This window comes from Penicillium arizonense (genome assembly GCF_001773325.1).
Source record: "Penicillium arizonense strain CBS 141311 chromosome Unknown PENARI_contig010, whole genome shotgun sequence".
In the NCBI taxonomy this organism is placed as follows: domain Eukaryota; kingdom Fungi; phylum Ascomycota; class Eurotiomycetes; order Eurotiales; family Aspergillaceae; genus Penicillium; species Penicillium arizonense.
Window position 1 is genome coordinate 438800 of NW_019173287.1, and position 13860 is coordinate 452659.

Here is a 13860-nt window from a genome sequence, read left to right on the forward strand (position 1 = left end):
CGGAAAAGGCGGAAAAGCGGAAAACTCTCCGGACAAACTGAACAACATCGATGTAAACCTTTTTTGAGAGGGTTGGCTGCATCTAAACGCCCGCTCCATTTGCGCTAGTCGGAAATGGCCAGCGATGCACGAAAAGTGCGCAAAGTGACACGCGCTTGCGATGCATGCAAAGCGAAGAAGAAGGCGTGTACAGGCACGCTCCCTTGTGGCCCATGCGCGCAGCGGCGGCTGTCTTGCACCTATAATGCCGCTTACAACAGAGGCGTCGCCGTGAGCCCACTTTCCTCCGGCCATCAAAGAGAGAGACCAAGTTCGGCAAGCTCCAATGCAGATATCAACCAAACCCAGACCATTGGCAAATCTCGATATCAGCAGTCCCCTTCGGAGAGTTGGGATCAACCACCAAGCGCTCACATATCTCCAGCCCCTGCCTTTGCGCACACTGCACCAGGGACCCCTGCCGACCCGCCAAATGAACCAGAACCGTCAAACATCCCTCCTCAATATTGGGGGCCAACCTCGGCGCATTCGTTTCTTGGCCGCGTGGTTCGAGACCTGCCCTCAACACCATCAAAGACATTGGCCCAGCAACGGGATCAAGGCACGTCATCCAGTGTCTCGATCTTCTCTTTTGGGGACCGGATCATTCCCAATGGCTTAGCCGAATTTGGATGGCCTGGTCGGAGAACCGCGGACATCTTGGTCCGACGATATTTTGACTTCGCATCACCAACCTATCGAGTTCTTCACCAGCCAACAGTCGAACTACTTGTTCATGACCTATTCCGAGGCGGTAATGTCGCAAGAAAAACCTCGCTCGCCGCTGCATCTCGGGCGACTCTGCTCCTGATATTCAGCATTGCAACAATGTTTCAGCCAGACTCGGAAGGGCATATCACAGATGCTGACACGTCTGGCTGGCAAACAAGCGAGACGTATTACACGCAGGCGGATTTTCTTCTGTCACATGAAACGGGTGCACCAAGTCTGGCCTCGGTGCAGGCGCGCTTTCTGATGGTGCTCTATCTTCTAAGCTCGTCGCGAGCTCACAAAGCGTGGTTTACATTTGGTACGACAGTTCAGCTGATGATGGCCTTGGGCTATCATAGTAAGCGGCCACGGCTGGGAACTGATGAGGAGGATTTGATACAGAAGGAATGTCAACGCCGCGTCCTCTGGTGCTCATATACATTGGACAAATACCTCAGTGTTATTCTGGGCCGGCCCCGGCTTTGGCAAGATGAAGACCTGGACGAAGATCTCCCTGCTCGAATCAATGATCAAGACCTAGGCCGGCACAAAAAAAGAATATCTAAGCGGGATTGTCTGATGGATGCCCCTGTGTTTCATACCGTCCTGGCTCGCATCCTTACGCAGGCCGCTAAAGAACCGTATGTGGTCACAGGTGTCTCTACTAAAGCACAAATTGATATTATTCGACTCTTTTGTGGGAGAGTCGCCGAGTGGCAGGCCGAGTTACCGGCGTTTCTATCAGGCATTATTCAGCCAGATAGCTTAGTCCCTGGATTGAGACGCCAACTCACAGTTTTGCAGCTAGCGCGGTACCACGCATTGATATTCATTACTCGGCCTCTGCTACTCCGGAACTATGGTCAGACCTGGCCTGAATGCGAAGCAAGTTGCCAATACTACCTCAGCTTGTGCTTGACGGCGGCACGAGACGCAATTGAGTTGATTCTCGCTTTTGTCCAGGAGAAGCAACTTTTCCAGTCTTTCTGGTATTCTCAATACATCGCCTTCAACGCATTGTCGATAATCTACCTTTACCTGATCCAAGTCCAACGAGGTCGCATTTCGCCAGTCAATCTCCGCTTTGTCTCAAGCCAGGATGTCCCTTTTGACTCCCCATTGGACGAATCCACGCTCTATAGATTATCAGAGACCGCACAAGCCCACCTTGCCGATGCCACTGTTCGTAATGCGCCACCGTGGAGATATAGCATTATACTACAGGGTCTGCGCCGAGAATTGACAAAGTCATACCCGTCCGCCCCGAGTCACTATGACATCTACCCTGACAATCACAGCAGCCAACATGGCACTAATATTGACCTTGATACTTCTCCTTCTACTGCACATCAACGTGATATGATTGCTTTTGCGCAAGCTGAGCAGAATGGATCAGCTATGCAAGAAATATTATCAAGGCAGGAGGACGACGGAGCAGGCGGCGTACCTGGTCTTGACAATAATGCTCAGCTTTTTCTACTTGATCCGCAAACCGAAATCTTATTGGACAATCTTGCGACCGATGAGGACTTGGTTCTTGATTTCTGGCCACAGTTTGACAGCCTGCCTATCTGTGAGTGTTTTATCTCTTCGCTGTAGCTGAATTTTCTGACCGCTCCAGCTTTTCTTGGGTAAGAGGTGGTCATCTATTGACGACCAGCCATTTCAGCACAATCTATACATTGGAACTCTTCGACATTGGCCCTCCCCTGCCAAGTTCTCTTTCTGCTCCTCAGTTAGCACAGTTGCACGGACACCTGGCAATTGGGTCCCAGAGGCCCTTCCCGAATCACTCAGTTATGCGCAAAAAATGGGATATGCGCAGTCCAAGCTGGTAACGGAGCATATCATTAATCGAGCTGCGCATCAGACAGGAATGACTGCACATGTACTACGAGTGGGGCAGGTTATTTCAGATACCGTTCATGGCATCTGGAATGCCACCGAAGCCATTCCTATGTTACTGCAGACAGCAGAGACAATCCACGCACTGCCCCAGCTAGAAGATATCGTATCATGGACACCGGTAGATATCATTGCCAACAGCGTTATTGATCTCACCCTGGCTCCAAATGCAGGAGAGGTGGTCAATGTCACAAACCCAACACTTGGTCACTGGACTCGAGACTTGCTACCACTTTTAAGGCAGTCGGGATTGGAGTTTGAAGAGTTGAAACCGCGCGAGTGGTTGAACCGTCTTCGCAATTCGAACCCCGACCCCAAAGAAAACCCACCTATCAAGCTTGTCGAGTTCTTTGCCAGCAAGTATGACCAGGACCGTCCTAGTCGAGTTCTTCTCTACAGTACCCAGCAGGTGCAAGCCGCGGCACCTGCACTGCGCCAGGCAGGGGGTCTGACAGCCGAATTAGTGGCACGCTTCATCAAGTACTTCCGCACTCAATGCTGGACAGACACCAGTGTTTCAAGCCTCTCAGCACGGTACCGGAAAGTGATCTTTTTGACTGGCCCTTGTGGATGTGGCAAGAGCACAGCCGCCCAAGCTCTAGCACAGCGATTTGATATCCCTATCATCGAGGGCGACAACTTGCACTCGCATCTATCACGGCAGAAGATGGCCAATAACATCCCTTTAGAGGATAGTGATCGTTGGGATTGGTTTGTTCATATCCGTGGTGCGCTGATGGACAGATTGCAAAACGGAACTGCTCCTCCCATTGCCGTCACCTGTTCCGCGTTGCGAACAGTATACAGCGACGAGCTGCGGAAGCTACCTCGGCTCCTCGATTTTCCCGTCACAATCACATTTCTTGCCCTCTCTATCAGTGATGAAGTTCAGTTGAAAGAGCGCCTCAACGCCCGTTCCGCAGCGGAGAATCATTATATGCACTCGACAATGGTTGAATCACAGCTTGCTGTCCAAGAACCTCCCACCCGCCTGGAGAGTGACGTTATAGAGTTGGATTCATGCCAGTCAAAAGATCGAATGATTAAAGCTGTCGAGGAGACTGTGCAGCAAATACTGGGGCTCCAATTTTAAATATCAAGTTATCATTTTTTGCTGTCTTTAACTCTTCCATAACACTGCATAAACACACATGCTCAAAACTACGTCGCACAATATTAGTTGGCCAAAATTTCCTGGGAGTGGAGGATAAAGACTTTAAGGAAACTGGGGAAGTAGACACACTGAATCTGACGTGTCTAGGTGCATGACCAATTGTGGCAGTAAAGGGACAATTCTGTGCTTAGCAGTGACCCAAACACATCTATTCAAGGAGTGAAAATCTTTTGCTTCGCTACACACAGCTGCCATGTTGCCATACAGCCACTCCGGCAAGAAATTGGAAATTGGCACTCTACAATTCCTGCCACGTAAATACCATAAATGATACCTAGGCTGCTGGTTGTGCTGCCCTAGGAATTGGCTCGGTAGTTATATCATATTGGTGCCAAGTTTGCATAATGGGAAATCAAATACGCAAGATATTAGGAGGTTGTAAATTCCCAACCACAATGAGACAGCATAATAACTAAATTAAAACAAAGACTAACAACATCATAGATTCACCCTAGATGTTGAGTCTGAGAAAGCTGATGAATGCTAGGCTTGTCCAAGGGAGTAACCTGGCTCTTTCTTTGCACCAAATGTGTAGAAATAAAAGCGACTCAACTATTTAAGGATCCGTAAACTTGATTCAAAACCCTCCCGGAACTTAATCAAATGTTTACCACTTCTCGACATATGGACGTAGATCCAGTTCAAAGGCAAATGTCGTCCGTGGCTGAGTGTGCAGATACCAATACGAGTCCGCAATCTAAAGCAAGTCAGTGACCAAATCAATATACCAAATGAAATAACACTTACAGCATGGGGACTCAATTTCCCATCCACATGTTCATTGGCCCATTCCTTGGCCCGTGGTATGTCAATGATACCGTCGATGATGGCATGCGAGACATGCACACCCTGCGGTCCAAACTCACGAGCAAGCGACTGTGCTAACGCGCGTAGTGCAAACTTGGCCGAGGCAAAACCAGCACAGTTAGCCGAACCCCTAAGGCTCGCTGTAGCTCCGGTGAAGATCAGAGTTGGAGGATACTCGGAGGATTCACGAGAATCCAAGAGGAGCGGGAGGGAGCGTTGAGCGAAGTTGAAAGCACCTTGTCTATTATACGCATTAGTGCCGAAACTCGAACTTCACATGATTTTACATTGTTCTCATCGAGAGCAAAATACGTGAAAAGAAACGTACGCTTGAGATGCAAGTGCGCTTGAGTAATCCTGCTCAGTAAGTTCAAGGAATGGCTTTCGGATGAAGCCGCCGCCAGTATTGAACACCGCGGCGACAACCTTGGAGGACGGGTATTGAGCTGCGATCTTATCAAAGGCAGCATTCACGCTCTTTGAGTCGGAGACGTCAGTGCTGATGCCGAACGCTTGACCGCCACTGGCATTGATCTCCTGAACGACTGGGTCGAAATTGTCTGGGTTTCGGGCCAGAACAACAACAGAGTATGACTTAGCAAACTTTCTGGCGATCGCGGCACCCTGTACGTTTCGTTAGTGATGTATTTCTCATCTAGCGGGGGTGTATGTATAAGTAGACCGTACTGTGCCAGGGCCAACTCCGGCGATAATTGCGAGAAACTTTGAAGCCATGATTGATATGGGAATGAGTCTAATAGGCGAGTGAGATGGGAATAGAGGGGAGCTATATAAAGGTCTCGCACAGATTACTATCGCCGAAGCTTAGAAATGCAGCGGGGATTGATAATCACCTCAGCGGATGATATCATCTGCAGAGAATGGGACTGGTGTATCCCCGCAGACGAAATCACTGCATAAATGGGACAATCGAGATGAATAATCGTTAATTAAGGGTCAGTTTTACTACAATGATGGAATAATAATAAACTATTCTTCTGCCTCAAGACATCTATCGATAACAAACTGTCACAAAAATCACCTCCTGTACTGTATCCGGCCAATTGGAGATATCAATGACTCTATAATTCGTTACCCCTATTTGCTGGAGAACGCTGTTCAGGTGGGCAGGTCGCCCCCTCCCTCTTTGTCTTGCCAGGTCGGGCGCGTATAAGATGCTCCCGAAGTATGTGTCGAACTAGGAATATGGCCGCCCTAGGCCTTAAACAGGAACCGAGGTTTTTGTTATGGTCTAGTGGTAAAATGGCTGTATTATTTCCCACCGTATGTATGCACTGGGGCGGACCCTAAGTTTTTCTTCCCTTTACTAGTTTAGCGCTCTTTCCAATTATAGCCATACCCGATGAACCTGCCCCATCTGTTCTGTGATAAGCCTCGAATATTATGACATAGCAACTAAGCAGTTATGTCCACAATCATTGGCAAGCGTAAGCGTGTAAGGAAGGCATGCTTACCTTGCCACCAGCGCAAGCGAAAATGCAATGGGGAGTACCCTTGCGGCACGTGCACCACCTACGAATATAACTGCAGGTACGCCGACGACGACGCCACCAGCAGCACTGCGGGTGAAAGCGAGCACGCTCCACTCCTGGCCAAGCGCATCATTCATGACAGCGGGAGTACTATGACGATCGGTGTCACCGCCGGATCGCGCAGCCCGGACAGCCAATGTTCATCGTCAAAGAGTCCTGCCGTCGGGGCCGGCATCTTCGACGAGCAGAAGTCCAGATACACTGGAGCATCGGCAGCCATGGCCTTCCCGCACATCCTGGGTGTGGCTCTTGGCTCCGACAGCCCTCCCAAGATCAACTCGTTCGCGTACAACTTTGGGATCCGCCCTGAAGAGGCTTCCAACGCGTATGGCTTCCTAGGGAAACTAATTTCGGAGGACAACCTCGCCTTCTACTCAAATGTGTACTTCTCTGCAATGGGCCCTATCGGTGACTATATGGACCCAAGAATTTACGCCCAACGATGTCGCGATTATTATCATGGCTCCGGCAGCAACGCGGTCGCCTTTAGCGCCGTAGCTGCTGGCGTCGCTGCTTTCGGGTCGTTCCTCTCCACAGCCAGATACCCGCGGGAGTCTGATCTACTGCAGTACGCTAAAGCTATTCTCGATGATCCTGGATCTATACGCATGCTAAGCATCGACCATATCGTCGCATGGAGCATGCGGTTATTTTATCTGCGGGCCACAACCCGCCCTAGTAATGCTTGGGTCGCGTCGTGCACTCTTATGCACCTTTGCGAAGTGGTCGGGTTACACAAAGAAGAGAATATTAAAAGGATGGCGTCTGTCGCCGGCGCTGCTGCTGTTGGGCATGATGCGGATCGGCTAAGGCGAATTTTCTGGATCTCGTGGGCCGGGCATCATATGCTGTCGTATGAGTACGATCGGTCGGCTGTAACGTTTGGGGCCGTGACTTGTCAGGCCATCATCCCGATACTGGGGTCCGTTGCCGACCAGTTCGTGCAAATAGTCCAGATCATCCCGTCGCCTAACTCGCCGTTCCAGCTCGAATGTCAGCCTCTAACACCGAGGGAGGAGCTGTTTCAGCGTCTCACGGCATTGAGTAAACTCCGTTTCACTCATCCGTTCCTAGTGGTGACGAAGGCGGACCTTGCGTTTTGTTTCTATCGACGCATTTATCAGCTCAAGACAGGCATAACGGACGAGATAATTCAACTCGTCATTGATAGCGGGAACGACGCAGTGAGAGCGGCTGAGCAGCTAGCCAACCAGGGCCGTCTATTGTGGAACGTCATAGGCAGCGTCTCCCAGTATGTCTGTGTCTTGTTGGCCATCGACACACCGGCCTCCTCCGCTCACATCCCTGCTGCCTTTAAGGGATTGGAAAATCTTGTCAGGGCAATGGACACAGGATTGACCCGTCAGGCATTGTCAATAGCACGGCATCTTCTCAGCCTCAATATAGCAAAGAAGCGAAAGGAGCTTATGCAGCTGGAAGCCGTGGAGTCGGGCTACGAACCCTTCCAGGGGCAGCCGGAACCCGAGGCCAACGCCGCTTTTCCGGACATTGGCTGGGGTACGGACTGGGATCAGCTTCTCATCGAGCCATATCTATCGATTTTCGGTCCCGACATCCAGCTGTAGTAGCGCAGGGGGGGGGCGTTGTAAAATGATCCACTCAGCGGCGATTCAACTCATCAAAACATGGCGTGGTACTCTAGAATGGTCTATAATAAAATTCAGTATTGCATTTATGTAAACTTGCCATTGAAGACATCAAAACAAAATCTTCCTGCGTTTCGCTCTTTCCTGCTCGATGAGCGCGATGAAGAGGGCTTCGCCGGCGACGGACTGGGGGCGTTCGACTTCGAAATTAAAGGCTCGAAGCTGATGGCCTTCAGTGTTTCTGTCGTGATCGTGGGCCTGGTTGAGTACGCCGTTTTCATAGTCCTCATTCGACGCTTCGAGGGAGGTCTGCCCGTGTGTTGAATGATCCGAGGGGCGCCGCCAAGCGACATGTTGTCTTCTGCTTAAGAAGATAATTTTGTAGTCACCAAGGCGGACTGAGGCATACCAAGGCTCAGGAGACGAGTAAGCCCAGCTTGTAAGGCTGCTCGTAGTATGGGCTTTGATCAGCCGGTATGATGATGGTGCTGTCGACTTTGTGCCTTGGAAATCTACATGCCAACGAGGTATCACGGAGTGTATTTATTCGATTCGTGCTCCGTGAGGCTCGAGGCTGAGCCCCTGCATTAATCAGTAAGGCTCTTTTTTCTCCACATCGTGATCAACCGGCTCATCTTGACCGGAGATATGCACGGAGGTCTGTTAGTCGGGAGTGGGAAAAGATCAGCTATGGTGACTTAACGCCGTTTCAATGTTGGTGCGGTGCGGAGCGGAGCGGAGTTAGCCAGGCCGCTGTCAAATGGCCCCCAATGTGCGGCTGCTGCGGCCGAGAGGTGCGGGATGATCATCCGTAACCCCGACGGGTATCTCCGTCATTAGGGAGCTTGGCGCTTTGGCAGGGGTTTCTGTACCTTTGGCGCTAATGCTTGCCGCAGTTGCCGCGGCTATTCTGGAGCGGCCCGCTGCGACGGTGACGGTCATGCGCCTGTTGCCCGACTCATAGTGGGTTGACCTGACCCACGGGTCCAGGGGCGCCAGTATCTTCGCGCGAATGAAGTTTGAAGGTCTGGCCAAATCAATCCCGACATACGAGTTGCCTGGAGAATAAATAGCTGCGCGGAATTAGCGTTTCGGAATTGCCCAATCCGATCGGTGCGACTAGGATTAGATGGAGAGCATGGCAACGAAGTTTGGCTCTGCAGTGGTGTCGAGACTGGGTCTGAAGGGTATAAATGGACAGGCATTCTCTGCTCCATGGAAGATTAGCCAGGCACCCACAAGCTCAAACGGCAACAGCTACAAGAGCTACAAGAGCTACCACACCTCGACCACCACTCGTGACCACAATCACAACAATCGATACACATTGAATCATCAATTCAATAGACAATTCAACAAGAGCCAAAATGCCCGAGTACGCCAAGAACCAGCCCGCCGGCTTCAAAAACGCCGTTGAGAGAGTCGCCATTGTCGGTGTAGGTGTATCCCTCCAGCAGCACCACATGCACAACAACTAACAAACGCCCTTAGGCCGGAGGCACTGTTGGATCCCACATCGTCGCCGCTCTCCTTAAAACCGGAAAACACACGGTTACGGCCCTGTCCCGCAAAGATAGCAGCAACAAACTCCCCGAGGGCGTCCTCGTCGCCCCAGTTGACTATTCCGACGAGGCCACTATTGTCGCTGCCCTCAAGGGCCAACAATTCTTCATCATCACAGTATCCCCCACTGCGCCCCGCAACACCCACAGCAAGCTTGTCCAGGCGGCCGCCAAGGCTGGTGTTCCCTATATCATGCCTAACGGGTACGCTGGCGACATTGAACACACTAAACTCGGAGAGGATATCATGCTCGGGCCCGTTGCCAAGGCTGCCAGGGACGAGATTGAGAGCCTCGGTATGCAGTGGATCACCATGTGCTGTGGGTTATGGTACGATTACAGCCTAGCGGGCGGTGAGACGCGCTTCGGGTTCGACTTTGACAAGCGGTCTCTGACGATCTATAACGACGGCAACACCAAGAACTCGGTATCGACCTTGTCGCAGGTTGGGCGCGCTGTGGCCAAAGTGCTGAGTTTCAAGGAGCTTCCTGAGGATGAAAACGACAAGAGCCTTACTGTGTCGGGGTGGCTTAATAAGCCTGTGTATATTAAGAGCTTTGTGATCAACCAAACCGAGGTGTTTGAGAGCGTCAAGCGCGTCACGGGCACTACTGACGCTGACTGGACGATTACTCATGAGGATAGTAAGAAGCGATACGCAGATGGCCTGGCGATGGTTAAGACTGGTAACATGGCTGGCTTTAGTAAGCTGCTCTACGCAAGGGCGTTCTTCCCCGATGATCCGAGTGATTGCTCGGCCAAGGCACAGAATGAGCTGCTTGATCTACGGGAGGAGACCCTGGATGTAGCTACCCAAGTTGGGGTTGATATGGTCAAGGAACTGCAGCTTCGTGTTGAGCGTATGGCGTCATAGAAAACAGCATCTGCAGAGCTTGAATTGAAATACGGTTGCGGTTGCGGGGCAAACTTTTGACATGAACGGAATAGAAAGGGAAAGGAAGATGAAAATGATCAGAATCAATTTATTTGCTTCAAAATTTTGATGTAGTTCGCTCTAATATATACTGCTATGTGGGAGTTAGTAGACATTGAAAAGATATTTAGTTTTATTGTACTTTCCTTTTTCTAGTTATAACAAAAGCCTTGATATTTCTCCATCTTTACTTACAATGCTGGGGCTTGCTCCCGGGTGACGATGTTGCCTGGTGAGTAGGTTCATGAGGGCTCAACATGCATGTGATTAACGTATGTCTGCCTCAGGCCGTTATCGATAAGACAACAAATTTCCCAAACGTTCCTAACTCGACAACTTCTCCTTCACAACCCATCATGGCCGACTCTGACGCTTTGTTGAGTGATCTGTGCTCAATATGGTATGTCATGGTTTATATACTGCATACGTCAAGCTCAAATCTAACCCCCAACCCTCCTACAGCCATGTTAATCCCCCGAAATACCGATGCCCTCGCTGCTCAACGCGCACCTGCTCTCTTCCCTGTACACGACGTCACAAACTCTGGTCGCAATGTTCCGGCGTACGTGATCCAGCTGCCTATCTAAAGCGCAGCGAGTTAGCCACAGAATCTGCGTTCGACCGCGACTTCAATTTTATCACGGGCATTGAGCGCAACCTCGAGCGAGCGGATAGAGATGCCGATATTCGCGGTATCGACCTTTCGCGTGGTATCCAGGGCGATGATCCCGGCGATGGCTCTCATGATCTGAATGATGGACGTAAGAGGAAACACCCGCGTCAGGGCCTTGTCAAAGGAGAAGCTGGTTTCTTGCGCGCTGCCGAGGCTGGAGGTGTCAATGTCATCCGGGCTCCGAAGGGAATGTCGCGCAGTAAGCAAAACGGGTCGCGGTTACATCCTAAGTAAGTTGGAGTTTGTCTTGACATTTTTGGTGGATGGTGTGCTGACTGAAGTGTTAAGACATAAATGTCTTGCGTGGACCGTGGAGTGGATTGCAGGTGATGGAGTGAAAACTATTCGGAATGCCATTGTCGATACATGTTCTATCTCCGAGGCTTATGACCGTTCCATTCCACGTTCGAAGGACCAAAATACTTCCGAATCAGTCAAGGAAGATAGAGAAGGACAAAAGAACTTGGATTCTCTGAATAATACCAAAGAAAGCGGAGCTACGGACACACCCAGTGAGCCCGCCACGGCAGCAGTCGAACCGGAAGATACAAAAACACACCAAGCTTCGGTTCCTAGATCAACAGAGGCACCTGCAGATACAGTTTCCGACGTGGTAGAGCAGCCACTTAAACACAGCACTACTCACCGCGAACTCTACTTCTATCTCCACCGTCCACGAACCACCACCAAAAAACAAGTTCTAGCTCCATTATCGCCATCCTCAACTTTGAATGAAGTCCTCCGTGGCCGAACGGTTCTCGAGTTTCCTACGATATATGCCCTCCCAGACTCTCCAAAGACACTTGCAGGACAAGATACGTCTCCATTCATTTTGGAAGAAGAGTATCTCCGAACTTCGGGACCAGAAGAGATCGGCCAATCCACCGCAAGTGACGAGGATGATGTAGCTGGAAATGTGACCTTGCCTGGCTCCGCTGTGAATTTGCAAGATGTCGACGAAAAGCAAGTGCTAGAGGTCTTGAAGCAGGATCTGTTTGAGGAAGTCCCGGTAACTCGTCCCCCAGTATGATAAGACATACTGAGCAGAGCCAAGGAGATGGGCACATGTACGATAAACTGGAAGATAATTGTCTGTAAAATTATTCAACTGCATCCGACTCTCCAGTCCTGCCCAGGTGGAGTTGTCGGCTTGCAATTACTCAGCCTGATATCCCAATTAGGAAACCACGTTCACCACTGGGCACTTCCCCGGCCATCCTTTAGTGCCTCTCACTCTACTACGTCTTTCGCATCTTATTCTTCAGCTCACCATGCAAATCAACATATTAAGACTGGCGGCTGTGCTTTGTCTCGGGACACTTGCCTCGTCTACTATACAACCAACTGCCACAACACAACCGCAGTTGGCTTCCAAGGAACGTTCACGAGGGTGCGATTGCTTCACTGTCTCTGGTCCTGATCCTGGATACTTCCAGCACTACAAACTCTGGGACTTTCGAACAGTCGATTTAAGCAAGCATGCCCATCTCAACCTCACAGATTCTCTTTCAGGTGGTGAAAGGGACTGGGATGATGATGACGAAGGCGATGAGGAAGGGCAGAACATAGCCTATACCACGGCTCCACCTTACGGCAAGAAGAAGTCCGACCCTAGCTCCCTGGTCTTCTTCAAAACCGCCTTCGAGCGAGATTGGAGCAGTCAAGACTGGGAACGCCAGCGCTCCCCCAAAGCCCCAGTTTACATGGTCAACTCGAAACACAACGTCTTTCTCACTAAGGATTCTGAGCGGGACGATCCTCATGCAACTTACCTTGTTCTGCGCACCACCCGCCATGATAACTACACATCCACGGCAGAGATTGAAACTCGCGTCCATAACATCTACCGTTGTTCGCTTCGTGTCCGACTGCGCTTCTTGCCGGCAAACTTCATCGTATCCCAGCCACCACAGCCGAGAGAATGGCCACCGCGGGATCCACTGAAACACGCCATCGCGCCTTTGAACAACCGGACTACAATGGGCAACCGGACAGTTCCGTTCCATGAGGGAAGCCCACCCCCAGGCGCATGCGCCGGCATATTCACCTACCACGATCGTCATTCTGAATCAGATATTGAAATTCTGACACGAGACCCAACACATCGTGTGCGCTATGCCAATCAGCCAGACTACGACCCTGTCACTGATCGGCAAATCCCTGGGGCAAGCACGGTAGCGGATCTCCCCATCCCATGGACATCATGGGCTACGCATCGCCTGGACTGGCTTGCGGACATGTCACGATGGTTCGTGAACGACCAGATACAAGATGCCAAGTCCTATCGAGTCCCTGAGCTGGAAAGCATGGTTGTGCTCAATCTTTGGAGTGATGGCGGGGCGTGGACTGGCGACATCAAAATCGGCGAAAGTATATACATGGGCATTGAATATATCGAACTGGTCTACAATCGTTCTTCCGATGCCACCGGCCGGAATGCCTCTTCTCAGCATCATGATGACCAGCAAAGATTTCCTTTCGCAAATACTTCCATCATGGACAATGATTCGAGCCCCGGGAATTCTTCTGATGAAAAGCATGCTTGTCCCCCAGGAAGACGGGGCCGCACGTGTAGAAAGGAGGGATACAGGAATCCGCCTCATCATGAATTTTGCCAGAGATCGTGCAACATCGATGAAATTGAACCTTGGCATGCTGGGTAACCATTGTGCTATCAGTCGTTTTGGACATTATTATCTCCTCTTGGAGGATGTTGAGCACCGGTGGGGATTGGCGACATAGGTTTACTGTATTCTTTATCGAGCAAACAGAATACATATACACCGGATTTTAGGCCGCGCGAGATGGCTTTCCCTTGCCGCTTTTTGCTCACTGAGTAAAAGTGAGCACAGCCCTGAGCACTACATGTCATTAACCTGCTCACTGAGCATCACC

General features: G+C 50.7%; 6 protein-coding genes across 6 annotated transcripts; 5 read left to right on the top strand and 1 right to left on the bottom strand.

Moving 5' to 3' along the window:
• Window positions 1-114: 114 nt before the first annotated feature.
• PENARI_c010G05447 (uncharacterized protein) lies at window positions 115-3748 on the top strand (the record flags this gene model as incomplete). The annotated part of the gene is made up of 2 exons (XM_022632252.1): window positions 115-2323; window positions 2487-3748. 2 exons carry the CDS (start codon window positions 115-117, stop codon window positions 3746-3748), a joined length of 3471 nt encoding a protein of 1156 aa, XP_022488058.1.
• A 688-nt stretch (window positions 3749-4436) lies between these two features.
• PENARI_c010G10633 (oxidoreductase, short chain dehydrogenase/reductase family) lies at window positions 4437-5371 on the bottom strand (the record flags this gene model as incomplete). Its single annotated transcript, XM_022632399.1, has 4 exons — window positions 4437-4526; window positions 4577-4877; window positions 4965-5260; window positions 5324-5371. 4 exons carry the CDS (start codon window positions 5369-5371, stop codon window positions 4437-4439), a joined length of 735 nt encoding a protein of 244 aa, XP_022487682.1.
• Window positions 5372-6062: 691 nt separating this feature from the next.
• PENARI_c010G10857 (uncharacterized protein) lies at window positions 6063-7775 on the top strand (the record flags this gene model as incomplete). Its single annotated transcript, XM_022632408.1, has 1 exon — window positions 6063-7775. The coding sequence occupies one exon, from the start codon at window positions 6063-6065 to the stop codon at window positions 7773-7775; it is 1713 nt and encodes a 570-aa protein (XP_022487879.1).
• A 60-nt stretch (window positions 7776-7835) lies between these two features.
• Window positions 7836-8760, top strand: PENARI_c010G03892 (uncharacterized protein; the record flags this gene model as incomplete). The annotated part of the gene is made up of 2 exons (XM_022632206.1): window positions 7836-8103; window positions 8693-8760. 2 exons carry the CDS (start codon window positions 7836-7838, stop codon window positions 8758-8760), a joined length of 336 nt encoding a protein of 111 aa, XP_022488056.1.
• Window positions 8761-9163: 403 nt separating this feature from the next.
• PENARI_c010G03509 (aromatic alcohol reductase) lies at window positions 9164-10232 on the top strand (the record flags this gene model as incomplete). Its single annotated transcript, XM_022632195.1, has 2 exons — window positions 9164-9232; window positions 9288-10232. The coding sequence occupies 2 exons, from the start codon at window positions 9164-9166 to the stop codon at window positions 10230-10232; spliced, it is 1014 nt and encodes a 337-aa protein (XP_022488033.1).
• A 416-nt stretch (window positions 10233-10648) lies between these two features.
• On the top strand, window positions 10649-13707 carry PENARI_c010G08753 (uncharacterized protein; the record flags this gene model as incomplete). Its single annotated transcript, XM_022632343.1, has 5 exons — window positions 10649-10692; window positions 10755-11195; window positions 11254-11989; window positions 12147-13534; window positions 13584-13707. The coding sequence occupies 5 exons, from the start codon at window positions 10649-10651 to the stop codon at window positions 13705-13707; spliced, it is 2733 nt and encodes a 910-aa protein (XP_022487705.1).
• Between the last annotated feature and the right edge of the window lie 153 nt (window positions 13708-13860).